Here is a 15,124-nt window from a genome sequence, read left to right as displayed (position 1 = left end):
TTTTAAAAACCTTTTTTAAAAAAAGGTATTTGCTTATTATAATAGGCAAATGTATTGCTGCCAATAGCATCTCCCCTCTCCCTCCTTCTTTTTCTGGTACTGGGGCTTGAATTTGTGGCCTTGCACTTACTGCACTTTCACTTTACTGCTTGTGCCACACCTCCAGCCTGGCTTTTTTCTGGTTATTTTAGGAGATGGAGTCTCTCAGACTTTACCAGGGCTGGCTTTGAACTGTGTTTTCCGTATCTCAGACTCCTAAGTAACTAGAATTACAGACATGAGCCCCACCAGTGCCTGGCTTAGCATCTCTGTTTTAATAGCCCATTTTCACCAAAACCCAATCATTGTCATTATAATAGTTTTCTAGTTTTGTGTTTGTTCTTAACTTCTATTTTCATTTTCACACATTCTGGAAAAGATGAACTATGTTGTGTCTAGAAAAGTACACAGTCCTCTGTTCGTTTGTATGAATATCAGGTTTTGATAACGGGACCAGCTGACACCCCCTATGCAAATGGCTGCTTTGAATTTGATGTGTATTTTCCTCAAGATTATCCCAGTTCACCCCCACTCGTGAATCTTGAAACAACCGGTGGTCATAGTGTTCGATTCAATCCTAACCTCTACAACGATGGCAAGGTAATGTAATTGCAGTCTTCTGTTCTTAATGCTACACATTTCTGTTGGATCCAAAGTTCCTTTGTAATTAAAGCAAGGTATTTTTAGTTACCATTTTTCTAAGAGGATATGGGGTTTTTCATTCTTGGTCTCCTCATATGTACAGATTAGCTGAAATATTAGAATGAAGGAACAGAAAAGGGTAGAAGCACTACATTGTTACCAAGAACACATCATCTTAAGTACTGACAAATTAAATTGATTTCGCACACTTAGATCTACCCCTGCTAAGAACACAGCATTGTCTGTTAGGCCTTATATCTTTCTTTATGTTAAATATCTCCAGTCTTAGTCATTTTTTTTTCAGCTATATCTAAACGTGGTAAAATGGCACAAACATAGAACTATCATTTTTTTTTTGTCACAGCTTTCCAAACCCCACTCCCCCAATCACAACCACCTTTTATGGTTTGGGTTTGTTGTTGTTGTTGTTGTTTGTTTGTTTTTTGCCAGTCCTGGGGCTTGAACTCAGGGTCTGAGCACTGTCCCTGGTTTTTTGCTCAAGGCTAGCACTCTACCACTTGAGCCACAGTGCCGCTTTGGCCCTTTCAGTTTATGTGATGCTGAGGAATCGAACTAAGGACTTCATGCATGCCAGGCAGGTACTCTGCTACTAAGCCACATTCCAACTCCTTTTTTATTTTCAATGTTTTTTATATTTTTACTTTTTAAAAGACGTTGAAAGAGATACTTAAGAAATTCCATGGAAGTGGCACTGTGGCTCAAGTAGTAGAGCACTAGTCTTGAGCTGAAGAGCTCAGGAACAGTGCCTAGGCCCAGAGTTCAAGCCCCACAACCAACAAAACAAAACAAAATTCCATGTGACTGTATACATCAAAGTTACAGTTAAAAGAATAATCAGGGCTAGGGATGTAGCTCAGTGAGACTGTTTGCCTGGCATGTACACACATGGTCCTGGATTTGATTTCCAGCACCCCAACGAAACCTTAATAAAATAAAAAATCACCTCAAAATAATTTTGGAAAGTTGGATGTAATTTCATCAATACATCCCATGCTGAATATTCAGTGTTTAAAACTAATAAATAATTGAGACTGGTCACTGATGGCTCTTGCCTGTAACCCTAGCTACTCAGGAGGCTGAGATCTAAGGATCAGGGTTCACAGCCAACCCAGGCAGGAAAGACTGTGAGACTCTTTATTTCCAGTTAACTACCAGGAAGCCAGAAGTGGCACTGTGACTCAACTGGTAGAGCACTGGCGTTGAGCTGAAGAGCTCAGGGACAATGCCCAGTCCCAGAGTACAAGCCCCACAACCAGGGCGGCGGTGGGGGACAGGGACGGGCAAAAAAATAGTAGGTGAGAAGCTATATGTACCCTTAAGCAATTGCTTATTTGATGAGAAAAGTGCTTGAGGTCAATGTTTTACCAAAGATGTCCCCAGATTTTCTACCTGTGTTGCCTTCTTACCTTCACAAGTTTCATTTGCCTCATATTTGTAGTTAAACCATTACCACTTATTCTTTATCATTAAGTCAAATCATAAAAATGGAGTTAGTTTTCTAGGTTTATTGAAGGCTTAACCAGAGGCAGTTCTAGATTTGTTTGAAAGAACAAAGATTAGATTGTGTATAACTGAAAAGAAATGGGTATATTGCCTGTTCTTGATAGTTACCAAAAACTGCAGTGTTGGAGGTACACAATACTAAAATTTAATTAATAAATCAATTCCTTACAAAAATTAGAGGAGTGAGATTTTCAGGAGTCCAATGCTCTGAAACTTATTTTTTAACATATTATTTTTGCATACTTATTACTTAATACTTTTAGCCATCATAACTGTTTATTCCATGATCCACACCACTGTAAACATATCTTTAGTTTTGCTTCCACCCCCACCCTACTCCCCTTTCCTGTGCTGAGATTGAGCCAAGGGCCTCACACACATTAAGCAAGCACTCTACCACCGAGGTACATTTTAGTCCAGATTTGTTGCTATTGTTTGAAATTGTGGATTTGCTATTAAAAATTTAGTCCAGTGACTTTTGTTGTTGTTTTTTGGGCATGGGGCATGAACTCAAGGCCTAGATGCTGTCCCTGAGCTTTTCTACTTTACCACCTTTAGCCACTGCTCCATTTCTGTTTTTGTGGTGGTTAAGTGGAGATAAGGAGTCTCAGAAACTTTGCTGCCCTGGCTGGCTTTGAACTTACAGGCGTGAGCCACTGGTGCCCATCCAGTAATATTTTTATATTGCTGAGTCATATGCCAGGAAGATATAATGTAATGTATCCCAATTTTATGTTGCTTTAATATTCGTCAAAAAGCAAACTGTTTACATATATGTTTGGCAAGTAGCTTGAATTCAGTCTTGCTAAGTAAATAAGTATCTAACATATTTTAAATGTGTTCGAGGAGTCCTGGGAATCTTTTGCAAGGGGGTCAGTGCCTTCCTCCATTTTCCAGCTTCGTGTTTGTGTAAAGCCAAATAAGAACATTTTGTTTTACTTCTAGTTGTGTTACTCGGACAGCCTCTTAGGATTCATAAAACTGAAGTAGTTTGATTTTAGGGCATTTTGCTTTATTTCTATAGTGACAGTTTGTGTTTACACTTTCTTTTCAAATTGTGTTTACATTTTTTCCCTTTTCCTTCCTTCAGGTCTGTTTAAGCATCTTGAATACCTGGCATGGAAGACCAGAGGAGAAGTGGAATCCTCAGACCTCAAGCTTTTTACAAGTAAACAAAACTTTGACAATTTCAAATTTCAATTTTGACAATTTCAAAATGGAGAACTGTGTGCTTGAAAAAATATTTCAGTGACTAATAATAAGCCTCGTTAGTCCTTTCCCATAAATGACAGAAGGGTAGGAAATATGTTAAATGCCTGTGGATGATCAGCTGATGTAAAGTCTCATCTGGAGTTTAGAGACTCAAGTTAGGGCATAAGATAAAAGTTTAGTTATGTCAAACATCACTGTTGTAAAAAGAAAAAAAATGCTATTTTTAGTTCTTAAATTCTTAAAAGATGATACAGGTTTCTCACAACTCCCAGATCACACTGGGAGAGGGCCTAACCTTTTGTAAATAGAATTTTAATAGAATTTAAATTTATAAATTTAATAGTATGTATTTCTTCACAGTGATCTGGCTCTTTTGTGATCAGTTTAACTTGTCTGAGGCTCACAAGTATTGTCCTAGAATTCATAAAACTTAAGACTTGCAGTTCTTTGCAAAACATTTGAAACTATAAATGCTTGAGATTCATAAGCTTTTTCCTGGATGAATCTTAGATTTAAAATAATAGTAGTGAGGTTTCTTTTGTTGTTGTCTTGTTTTTTAATTGGTCATGGGGCTTGAACTCAGAGCCTGGACCTTGTCATTGAGCTCCTTTGCTGAAAGCTAGCAATCTACCACTGAACCACAGCTCTACTATCTCACTGAGACTTTTCTGCCTGGGCTGGCTTTGAATGGTGATCCTCAGATGTCAGCCTCTTGAGTAACTTGATTGGCATGAGCCATCAGTGCTGGCTTGTTATTTTATGATTTAGAATCCACTTATTTATCCCAGGCTGCCCTCCTGCCTTAGCCTCTGGAGTGCTGGGAAGGTTTTCTCTAGTTGAATTTGGCCTCGGGAACACTTGTATATTCTGTTTAACCATATCTTTTCCTCGCTTCAGTATTCAGGTTCAAATGTCCATTTAAATAATCTACAATTGACACCTCTTTGCACAACTACTTAAAGATAATAAAAATCTGACTTTTAAATAAAAAGGCAGGGGGATAAATGAGGGAGGAGGTAACAAGTTGGTTAAGAAATGTACCCACTGCCTTATGTGTGAAACTGTACATCACTTTGACATTAAATAAATAAATTTTAAAAATAAGACAACAAAAAGAAAAAAAAGAGAGAAAGAAAAAATTTTTTCTAAGGAAATGTATCCCTCAACTGCTAAAATGTTTATTTTAATAACCTTGTTTAATCATTATGCCTAATAAAAGTGCAGTTGTCATTACGCTTTTTCATATGTGGGAAGGTGGTATTTAATTTATTTGCTGCCTTCAAAGATGTTATATTAGCTAATTACAAGGCCTTTTAGCTAGAAATATTAGCCAGGAATAAGCAAACCAGGTTTTCTGGTAAATATGTATAGTCAAAGGTACTCTTAGAACCATAAAGTCTAGGAGGTTTAAATATGAGGGTTTGGGTGTAGCTGTGGGTGTGGTATTATGGCTGCTTCTTGGAATAAATATTTTAAACTGATTCATGTAGTTCTCCTTATGAATATTTTCAGAGTATGCAGCTGTTCCTCTGCTCTTTATGAGTAAGAAAAGTTTGAGCAGTGTTTAGATTGGTGAGGGAGTTGGGCATATATATTACCATGTCTGTAGTCCCAGTTACTTTGGAAGCTCAGGCAGAGGGTACCACTTGAACCCTGGAGTTTGACCTATATGAAACTCTATCTTCCCTCCAAACAGTTGCATGAGGTTTACCGTATTTATAAGCCTTTTTAAAGCATTTTCTGTAAATAGAACTCATCTATTATTGTTTACAAGAATATAAAACAGATGTATAAATGTTGTATATGGCTGTTTCACACGTAACTTTTGCTCTACTAATGAAGTATTTCAGTGTCTTAATCATGACTATCAGTTCTTATAGTAATAGAAATATGGAAACAAGTACTTTAAACAAGACTCCTATAAGCTGGGGGCCAGTGGTGAATCCCAGCTACTCTAGAGGCTGAGACCTGAGATTCTTATCTCCAGTTAATGTCCCAGAAGAGCTGTAACTGGAGCTATGGCTCAAGTGGTAGAATACCACCTTGGAGCACAAAAGCTCAGGTACAGCGCCCAGGTACTAGGCACCCCTATTAAAAAAAAAAAAAAAAAGGCTCCCAGTGGGTAAAGCAAGTTACCAGTTAAATAGCAAAATTTCTTCATTTTTTGTATTCCTCAGGTATTGGTGTCAGTCCAGTCCCTCATCTTAGTAGCTGAGCCTTACTTTAATGAACCAGGATATGAGCGGTCCAGAGGCACACCCAGTGGCACACAGAGCTCTCGCGAGTATGATGGAAACATTCGACAAGCGACAGTGAAATGGGCAATGCTAGAGCAAATCAGAAACCCTTCACCATGTTTTAAAGAGGTATGTTCAGTTAGTGAAATACTTTATTACTGGCAATATCTGCTATACTTTAGTTTTTAGAACTGACCCTAAAAAATCAGTAATGATAGATAGTTTGCATGAAGTTTAAAACCATGTTCAGTCCTACAAGATATCATAATTCATATGGGGAAAGCTTATATTTTTTAGTAGTTAGCATTCTACCCACAAACTAAATATAATACTAAAATATTTCTCATAAAATAAGTTGTCTCATAAATAGAAATTTTGTTCTTATACTAATGTATATGTATGAATGTCAGGAAAGGATACTTTCTTTCCTTTAGGAGTTAGACAATGAGTTTCTAAAAATTGTCTTAATTCTCTTAAAGGCTTTTATGCCACTGTGTCCTGAAGCGAGACTCCTGTCCTTTGACTAAATGTTCTCATAGCCTTCCTATGTAAGATTGTGCTTTTTTTTTTTAATCTCTCAGGTCAGATGACTTTAATCATTATATTTTAACTTTCTCAAAACAGTTTTCTTCCTAAAAACCTTCCTTGGTTACCAGTTTTTTGGATTGTGCTAAAAATTCTGTTTTAGAGAAGTTAGCTTTTGAGTATTTACTTTGTCTCTCTCACACACATAGATCTCTGAGCTAACACTGGGCATTCTGTTGTAGAACTGAGGAGTGCAGCATATGTAATCTGATGTATAGAATCAGGAGCCTGATTCTTCCCTGCTATGAGTCCACACAATTTAATTTCATAAACAAAAACATTGCAGTATCTGAAATTGCATTTTTTATTTTTGGTAATGCCATGTACTTCTTTCAATTCTGTCAACCCACTTTGTTCTTCAGGTTATACATAAACATTTCTACTTGAAAAGAATTGAGATCATGGCCCAGTGTGAGGAGTGGATTGCGGACATCCAGCAGTACAGCAGTGACAAGCGAGTGGGCAGGACCATGTCTCACCATGCAGCGGCCCTCAAGGTAAGCCTGCCGGACTCGAGTCTTGCTGGTGGCTCTGGAGTAATATAAAATTATCACTCCTGCAGAGGTGCTTTATCGTTGGTTCAAAACTTAGAATTTTCTTAACATTTAGTGGGACATGTAAGGTGAAACACTGAGTAAACATTTTACATAGTAGGGCTTAGCATTTGATAGATACTTGTTTACATTTTACACTCAGAATGGATCTTAGGGTGTAGGTTTCACCAATGAGCTGTGTCCCTACTCTGTTTTGTTTATGCCACTCCTAGGGCTTGACTCAGGGCCTGGGCGCTGTGCCTGAGCTTTTTTGCTTAAGGTTAGTAGTATACTACCACTTGAGCTACAGCTCCACTTACTTCTAGCTTTTTTTTTTTTTTTTTTTTTTTGCCAGTCCTGGGTCTTGAACTCTGGGCCTGTGTACTGTCCCTGAGCCCCTTTTGCTCAAGGCTAGCTAGCACTGTACCAGTTGAACCCCAGAGTACTACTTCCTGCATTTTCTGTGATTAACTGGAGATAAGAGTCTCTTGCTTGGGCTCTGTGCTGCATCCTCGGACCTCAGCCTCCTGAGTAGCTAGGATTACAGGTTTGAGCCACCAGCGCCCAGCTCTACTTACACAACTTTTTTGTGGTTAATGCTCAATTGGTGTCTCATGGAATTTTGGTCTGGCTTAGAACTGTTATCCTCAGCTCACAGCCTCTCCTGAGTGAGGCGTGAGCCACTGATGTCGGGCTAACCTGGTTTATTTTAAGTTTTGGTGTTTTCTTTTGGTAAAAAATATTGAGCCACAGATAGATAGCATAAACGACAAGCCAAGGGTACTGTCTTTAATTTAAAAGAATATGCGCATGTCAAAGAAATGATGTTCTATAAGTCATCAGTAATGCTTGTCCTCTGACAAAGTGCAGGACACTGTATGTTACCTTGAACTAATCCAGTAATTCCACTAAATTTTGAACTTAGTGATTTCTTGCCAGTTTTGTTTCCTGCCTTTATATAAAAATGATCAGCAGGTAATTTGTAGGCCTAATGCTTTGTGAAATTGAGGTCCTCTCTGAGATACTGAGCTAGGACCCTACAGTTTAGATTTCTAACCTTCGTGGTGATTCTTCCTGTAGCGTCACACTGCTCAACTTCGAGAAGAGTTGCTGAAACTTCCCTGCCCTGAAGGCTTGGACCCTGACATGGATGATGCCTCCGAAGTGTGCCGAGCCACAGCAGGTGCTGAGGAGTCTCTAACAGGAGATCAGGTCAAACCAGGCAGCAGCAAAGACCTCCCTAGTGACTTCCAATTATGAGCTGCATTGATGTGGATTTCATAGACACAAAGGCTTCGAAGCACAAGCCAAATATGTCAATATTTGTATGTAAGAAACTAATTATGTAATAGGTAATGAAACTGAAACTATACTATGTCCTTAAGGAGATCCAGTTTAATTCAAGGTGACCTTTTATTTACCTGTACAAGAGTGTAAACTTTTTTGTGCTTTTATTTTTCAATTGTGAGAACCACTGATTGGTATGTTCAACAAATTTGTGTATACAAAGAAATGGATAAATCACTGATATATAAGGGAAACTACCTTAGGAAAGAATGTTTACTGAATGTTTATCCTTTTTTTTAAACTATAGAGTGAGGGGTTGTTAACAAAGAATATATTGGTCATTCTTACAACTATTTAAAGTCAGCAACTTTTCACTGAATTTGATAGACTTTATGTTTGGCCATATCTTCGTGCTCATAATTGATTTCTGAAGACCTCCTACATACACTTCAATAAAAGTTAAATGGACATATTCCCTCCCCCTTTTTTGATTTACTGGTACATTTTTAAATAATAAATCTGCCATGAGATGCATTATAGCTGGAGACTTGCACTTGTATGGATGAATTTATTACATTCAACATATTTAATTTTATGCCTTCTAATTCTAAGATGCAGAAAAAAATAAATGAACATGATTTTATTCTATGCCAACATTTGGGCCTCTGAATGTATCCATTCTTTGAATTTAAGTATATAACAGGAACGGTCAATTTGAACTCACTACATTGATTATTTTTTCCCCTAAAGGGCTTTTTTTTTTTCTTGGACTATCTGGTTTTATTGCTAAAGTCATATGTATGTATTAACAATGAGGCTGTGTAGAGGAGAGAGGCTGTACCTCTCTGGTGCTGTTACAGTACATTCTGTACCTGCCATACAGGCTCATTTTCATGCAAATTCTTCCTAGAGCCAAATAAATAAAAGACTTAGGTGAAGCACTATGTCTTATTTCTAAAACAGTTTGCCATGGTGTGAAATGGTATTTCTACAAAAAGTGGACATTTTTACGATCTGTACAATGGGGGAAAATGGATGTTTTTCTACCATAAAGGAAAAACTTAAATGACTTGATAATATTTAGATAAAATAAAATGGTTTGTGGGAAGCTTGTATCAGGAGCTGATTCTGAACAGTATATTGTGAACAGTGCAATTTCTAAAGAAAAGTGGGAGCCTAGAGTTAGGGTACTGTCTCATATTGAAGTACAGACTCTTTAAACATGGTTAATGGAGTAACAAATAGGCTATGACCAGGAAATCAGGTGTCTACATCCAAAGTGACGAAACAGTGGTAGAGTCCATTTATGACAAAAGATTGAGTTAGGGGCTCACAGGAATTTAGGTGCCAAGGTATTAGGCAAAACTCTATTCTTTTTTTTCTTATGTAATCAATAAATCAATGTATTTAAAAGAATGTTAACGATTAATTACACTAAGTAACATTACTAAACAATTTTAGAGTGGTTAGCCCTAGAACAAGAAATGAGGGCTGGGAATGTGGCTTAGTGGTAGAGTGCTTACCACACATGCATGGAGCCCAGGATTCGAATCCTCAGTACCACATAAACAGAAAAGGCCGGAAGGCTCTGTGGCTCAAGTGGTAGAGTTCTGGCCTTGACTAAAAGAAACTCAGGGACAGTGCTGAGGCCCTAATAAGGTCAAGCCCCAGGACTAGCAAAAAAAGAAAGAAAAAAAAGAAAAAAGATATGCCATGAGCCAGACATGCTAGCTAGAATCTAGGTATAAAACATGGGCAATCAGGAGAATCTTCCCTACTTTTGTTGTTTGATTTTTGTCACGGTCTCATCAGTGATAAATGATAAAATGTGACTATGACATGTATTGTTTGCCACCAGTTTTGGTTTTAAAATTCAATGGAAGCAGGTGCCAGTGGCTCATGCCTGTAATCCACATCTACTCAGGAGGCTGCGATCTGAGGATCACAGCTCAAAGCCAGCCTGAGCAGTCAGGTCCAGGAGACTCTTTTATCTCCAATTTAACCTCCAAAAAGAAAGAAATAGAGCTGGGGCTCAAGTGGTAGAGTACGAGTCTTGAGCAAAAAAAGCTCAGGGACAGACCCCATGCTCTGAGTTCAAGCCTCAGGGACAAATAAAACAAAAACCAGAAATCAAAAACTCTGTAGACCAATAGAGTATTCTTGGGTCATTTTTCTCCACCTCACATCAGAAAGGTTTATAATATGAAAGCAACAATATCAGTCATATCAAATCTAATTCATGTTCTAAAAAAACCAAGGTAGAAAAACATAATCTGAAATGTATTATATGAAAATGTCTCTATGTGAGATCTTGACCCTTTTTTTCAGTGAGCACAAACTCTCCTGTACTTGAGGAATGAAGACAGACAGGGAAACAATGCCAGTGCAATGTGGTATATTCTCTGCAGAGTTTCTCACAACATACTTCTGGGGCCTCAATGGGAGGAGGGACACTTTTCTCAGGAAAAACATGGGCATCTAAATGATATGGTTAGGAAAAGACTTACTGAAGGAAGATATCCTGAGTCTTGAGGATATAACAGTGGTAGACAATGTAGCAAAAAGCAGGTATTCCAAGCACAGGAGAACAAAAGGAGAGATTCAGTTAATTGGCACTGTGGTAAATGCTACTGGGTTATAGAAGGCAAAGTGGGAAGAGTGGAGTAGAATGGAAGACTTTGATGTTGGGAAACTTAAGAGGTGTGGGTCAGCATGGGCCTGGTTTGCCCTGGCGTTAATTAGGGAAGCAGCTTGATCAGATTGTTCTAGGGAGGTAATTCTGGTAGGTATTGATAGGCAAGGTGGAGAATGGGTGAAGAGCCCACTCTGAAGTTCAGGTGTAGAGTATTAAGGCAAAGGAGTAGAGAGGAAGAGACATTTGACCAAACTTTAGGGAAGCTAATTTTTTTTACAAGAATAATATTAATATGATTACATGCTAAGAAACTCGAAAGAGGGGCTGGGGATATGGCCTAGTGGCAAGAGTGCTTGCCTTGTACACATGAGGCCCTGGGTTCAATTCCCCAGCACCACATATACAGAAAATGGCCAGAAGTGGCGCTGTGGCTCAAGTGGCAGAGTGCTAGCCTTGAGCAAAAAGAAGCCAGGGACAGTGCTCAGGCCCTGAGTTCAAGCCCCAGGACTGGCCAAAAAAGAAAAAAGAAAAAAAAGAAAGAAACTGGAAAGAAAGGTAAGTATGAATGCCTTAAAGAGGAATGCAGCAAAACCCAAAAGAATGGTCATGTTGCAAGAACATATGCAGAGAAGTTGGAGAAATGTCAAAAACACTGGGCTTCAGTGCTGTCCTTGAGCTATTCTGTTCAAGACTAGCAGCACTCTACCATTTGAGCCATAGCTCCACTTCAAGGTTTTATCTCGTAGACTTTTCTGCTGGGTCTTGGCTTTGTACTGTGATCCTCAGAACTCAGCCTCCTGAGTAGCTAGGATGGGGGGGGGGGGTGGGCAGGCAAGTCCAAACTTGATACATAATTACTGGTTACCTCTAAAAAGCTTATAGTGATTATTACTAATACCAATTAATGTTATCATATTGTCATACTGTCCTAACCATTAGCATTAGAGGGTTTTTTGTTTTTGTGCTAAAACTGGGACTTAAACTCAGGATTTGGGCATTGCCCTGAGTTCTTTTGTTGGCTAGCACTCTACCACTTAAGCTACAACTCTGCTTCTGGCTTTTTTTTTTTTTTTTTTTTTTTGTGGTTCACTGGAGATAAGTCTCAGAAATGTTCCCAGTCCAGGCTGGCTTCACAAACCTCAATCCTCAGACCTCAATTTCCTGAGTAGTAGGATTACAGGCCTGAGCCTCTGCACCCAGCTGAGATAATTCTTGAATTGAATAGCTATATTATCAGATGTTTTACTCTTTTTTTTCTTCCTTTTTTTGCCATTTGATTTTCAGCCCTGGTTTACACTTTTTTACCTTTTTCTAACACATGGTCTGAAGTTGTATGAAATATGTCTATGTACTTCTTTTATAGTAAAATGTTCATTTTTGTCATACCGCTGTATTTTGCCTAGATAGGTATTATCTTTGTTGAGCTTTTCTATTGTGGGTTTAACTTATGAAGTCATTTATTGATCTTTTCCCTGGTGATTTTAGTTGCTTTTTAAATGCTTTAAAGACATTTTTCTTTTTTTTTTTTTTTTTTTTTGGCCAGTCCTGGGCCTTGGACTCAGGGCCTGAGCACTGTCCCTGGCTTCTTCCCGCTCAAGGCTAGCACTCTTCCACTTGAGCCACAGCGCCGCTTCTGGCCATTTTCTGTATATGTGGTGCTGGGGAATCGAACCTAGGGCCTCGTGTATCCGAGGCAGGCACTCTTGCCGCTAGGCTATATCCCCAGCCCCCTTTAAAGACATTTTTATCCTATGGAAGGATAGGGTGCTCACACATATTTTCTTTCTGGAATTGATCTTAGTATTTCTTTTTCAGTTGGTCATGGGACTTGAACTCAGGGCCTGGGAGCTGTGCCTGAGCTATTTTTCTCAAGGCTAGCCCTCTGCCACTTTGAGCCACAACTCCACTTGCTGGTATAGGGCTTTCTATTGGTGAACTGGAGCCAATTTGAGCTCCTTTCACTTTCCATTTCCCTAGCTCCCACCCATTACAGCTCAACATGCTGGTAAGAAAGCAGCGGCTACAGGTAGATGCTAAGTTGCAGCCTGCAAGTGCAATCACCAAAGCAATGACCATCACTTCAGTTTCTCAGTCTGCACAGAGATAAATAGTCCTATCTACTTGTACACATGTGTGTCCAGTACTAGGGCTTGGACTCAGATTTGAGCACTCATTTTCCTGCAGTTGGCTGCTCCAGCACTTGAGCCATGCCTCCAGTTCTGTTTGTTTCTTGGTTTGGGGCTTGAACTCAGGTCCTGGGTGCTGCCATTGAGCTGTTTTGCTCAAGGCTAGTGCTCTTTCGGCATCACTTCCAGGTTTTTGGTGGCTAATTGGAGATGACTCTTGTGGACTTTCCTGCCTGGATTGGCTTCAAATCATGATACTCAGGCCTCGGCCTCCACCAGTGCCCGGACAGTTCTGACTTTTTTGTTGGGTTCATTGGAGGCCGAAATCTTCAGACCCCAGCTTCCCAAGTAGCTATAATTATAGGTGTGAACTTTTGGAACCTGTCTCCTATTTATTGTTGAATATCTAAACCCGGTTATGAAATGAGCTCATCTTGCAAAATGAGTTGTTGCACAAAATCCATGAGGTTCATCCCCTCCATGCCCTCACGTCTATGGGGAGATGGGAGTCTTTGCAATTCTAAGTCACTTTCCACTTGTGATATAAGCAGCAGAAACCAGTAAAGGGCGATGTTCAAGGAAGAAATCACCAGCACACATTCTTCACCAGTGGCCACTTCTGCTGTCTCTCCTAGAAGGATCATAAGCATGCCCTCAACAAGCAACTGCTTCTTGTCAACACAAAGATTGATGGGAATAAAAGTGATACTTTTTGCTTGTATGGATTCAGAGCCAATAAATGGGTTTGAAGGGTTCATCACAACCAAAGTTTCAAGTCTAGCAAGTCAAAATAAAGCCTTTGGTCCTGTTACCTAGTTAGTGTGTTTTATGTTTGTCATAAAGGAGATAGCCAGCCGGAACAGAAAATGCACACATTCTTTAAATGTCTTAGATGCATAGAAGTTAACTTTACAAATCATATGAGGCATACACAACAGATTTCCTCCATTCCTGTTCAGTGTGCATCCTACTCAGGATGCTGAACAACAGCACCCGGGGGGGGGGAGGGAGGGGGAGAGAGAGAGAGAGATCTGAAAATTAGGTATCTTGCAGCTAGTGTTCTCCCTAAAAATATGTTTTACTCAACTGGAATTCTGAAAGGCTAAAATGAGGCTAGGGCAGCTGCACATTTGATTGATTTTAATGGCAATATCACCAATGTCAGATATTTCTCTCTCAACAAGCAGCTCAGAAATGTCTTTCATGACCTTTCTCACTGAAACCCACAATAGTAACAATTGCTGATTTTTATCATAGGTTTTTTTCTTCTGTTTTTGTGGTGCTGGGGATTGAACCTGGGACTTTACACATGCTAAAGGTATGAATAACATATACACACCTACATAAAAATTAGTTTTTAAATTGGAGAATTGTTATTAGGGGAGATCTGGAGACTGTTTAATACAATCATGAAACAGGTAGCCAGGAACTGTATGACACCTACCCAATTTACTCCTTTGCTAGCAATCTCAACAACTCTCTAATAGCCTATGTAACTAACATTGTCTAGAAAAGATATGGTGTGAGAAAAATCAACATCTTTGTCTCTCTTTGCCTGTAGTTAGCATAATGGTTTGAATCTTAACATTTCATGGGGGATAGCAAACACTGGGGGCATAGAAAAATACTGAGCTTTAAAATCATCCTATAGAGTCCCTTAGAAATCTGGTAATCTAACTTGTTTCTTGAGAACTTTCAGAGGAAACTTCATGTTTGCAAGCCATCCTTAAGAATGTATTTCTTGGCTGGAAGTATTGCTCCATGGTACCTTCACTGCCTAGAAAACTAAGCTCTGGTTTCATACCCTAGTACCACCAAAAAATTGTATAACATTACATGGTGCATAGCACCTGTCTATATGTTTTCTCAAACAGCTTAGAGTTGGTGGCACCTTCAGTTTGTTTATTCAAAGTTTACATGGCTGTGCTTCAAAGTCCTGGTTAAATTCATGAATTCAGTCTTACATAGTTAAATTGTACACAATCTTTATATGTCTACTTAGTTGTAGGTTAGGGAACCATAAACATGACTTAAATTTTCCTTCACAGTTTAATTCAACAGTATTGCGGAAATATTTCACTTACATACACAATAATGAGTAATGATGTTTAGGGATTACTTTGCACAAATGCCCAGAGAAGTGAAATACCTGGGCTTTCAGTGGATTTGCTTGAGTGTCCAACACATCCTGCAGAGGGTGAATACAGGCCCAAGAGGAGTTAATGCTGCTATTTCTTGGGCCTATGATGTGGATTTGCGAACTTCCCAACCTCCAGAGCTTTTGATGAACATTGAGGCATTTAT

The 15,124-nt window shown here is 39.0% G+C and overlaps 1 protein-coding gene across 7 annotated transcripts in view; it reads left to right on the top strand.

The window, feature by feature from the left end:
• Birc6 (baculoviral IAP repeat containing 6) overlaps positions 1-8,997 on the top strand; it is a 187,016-nt gene extending 178,019 nt beyond the window's left edge. For all 7 annotated transcript variants that reach the window (XM_048353168.1, XM_048353167.1, XM_048353169.1 and 4 more), the window contains 5 exons: positions 478-639; positions 3,296-3,373; positions 5,595-5,783; positions 6,602-6,736; positions 7,853-8,997. In XM_048353168.1, coding sequence (XP_048209125.1) covers positions 478-639; positions 3,296-3,373; positions 5,595-5,783; positions 6,602-6,736; positions 7,853-8,032 — 744 coding nt within the window. In that variant the 3' untranslated portion in view covers positions 8,033-8,997. The remainder of the gene's footprint in view (positions 1-477; positions 640-3,295; positions 3,374-5,594; positions 5,784-6,601; positions 6,737-7,852) is intronic.
• Positions 8,998-15,124: the final 6,127 nt, after the last annotated feature.

The sequence above is a fragment of the Perognathus longimembris genome, chromosome 8 (assembly GCF_023159225.1).
Source record: "Perognathus longimembris pacificus isolate PPM17 chromosome 8, ASM2315922v1, whole genome shotgun sequence".
Lineage (NCBI taxonomy): Eukaryota > Metazoa > Chordata > Mammalia > Rodentia > Heteromyidae > Perognathus > Perognathus longimembris.
The sequence above is the reverse complement of the archived record's forward strand: the minus strand, read 5'-3'. Positions and strand labels throughout refer to the sequence as shown.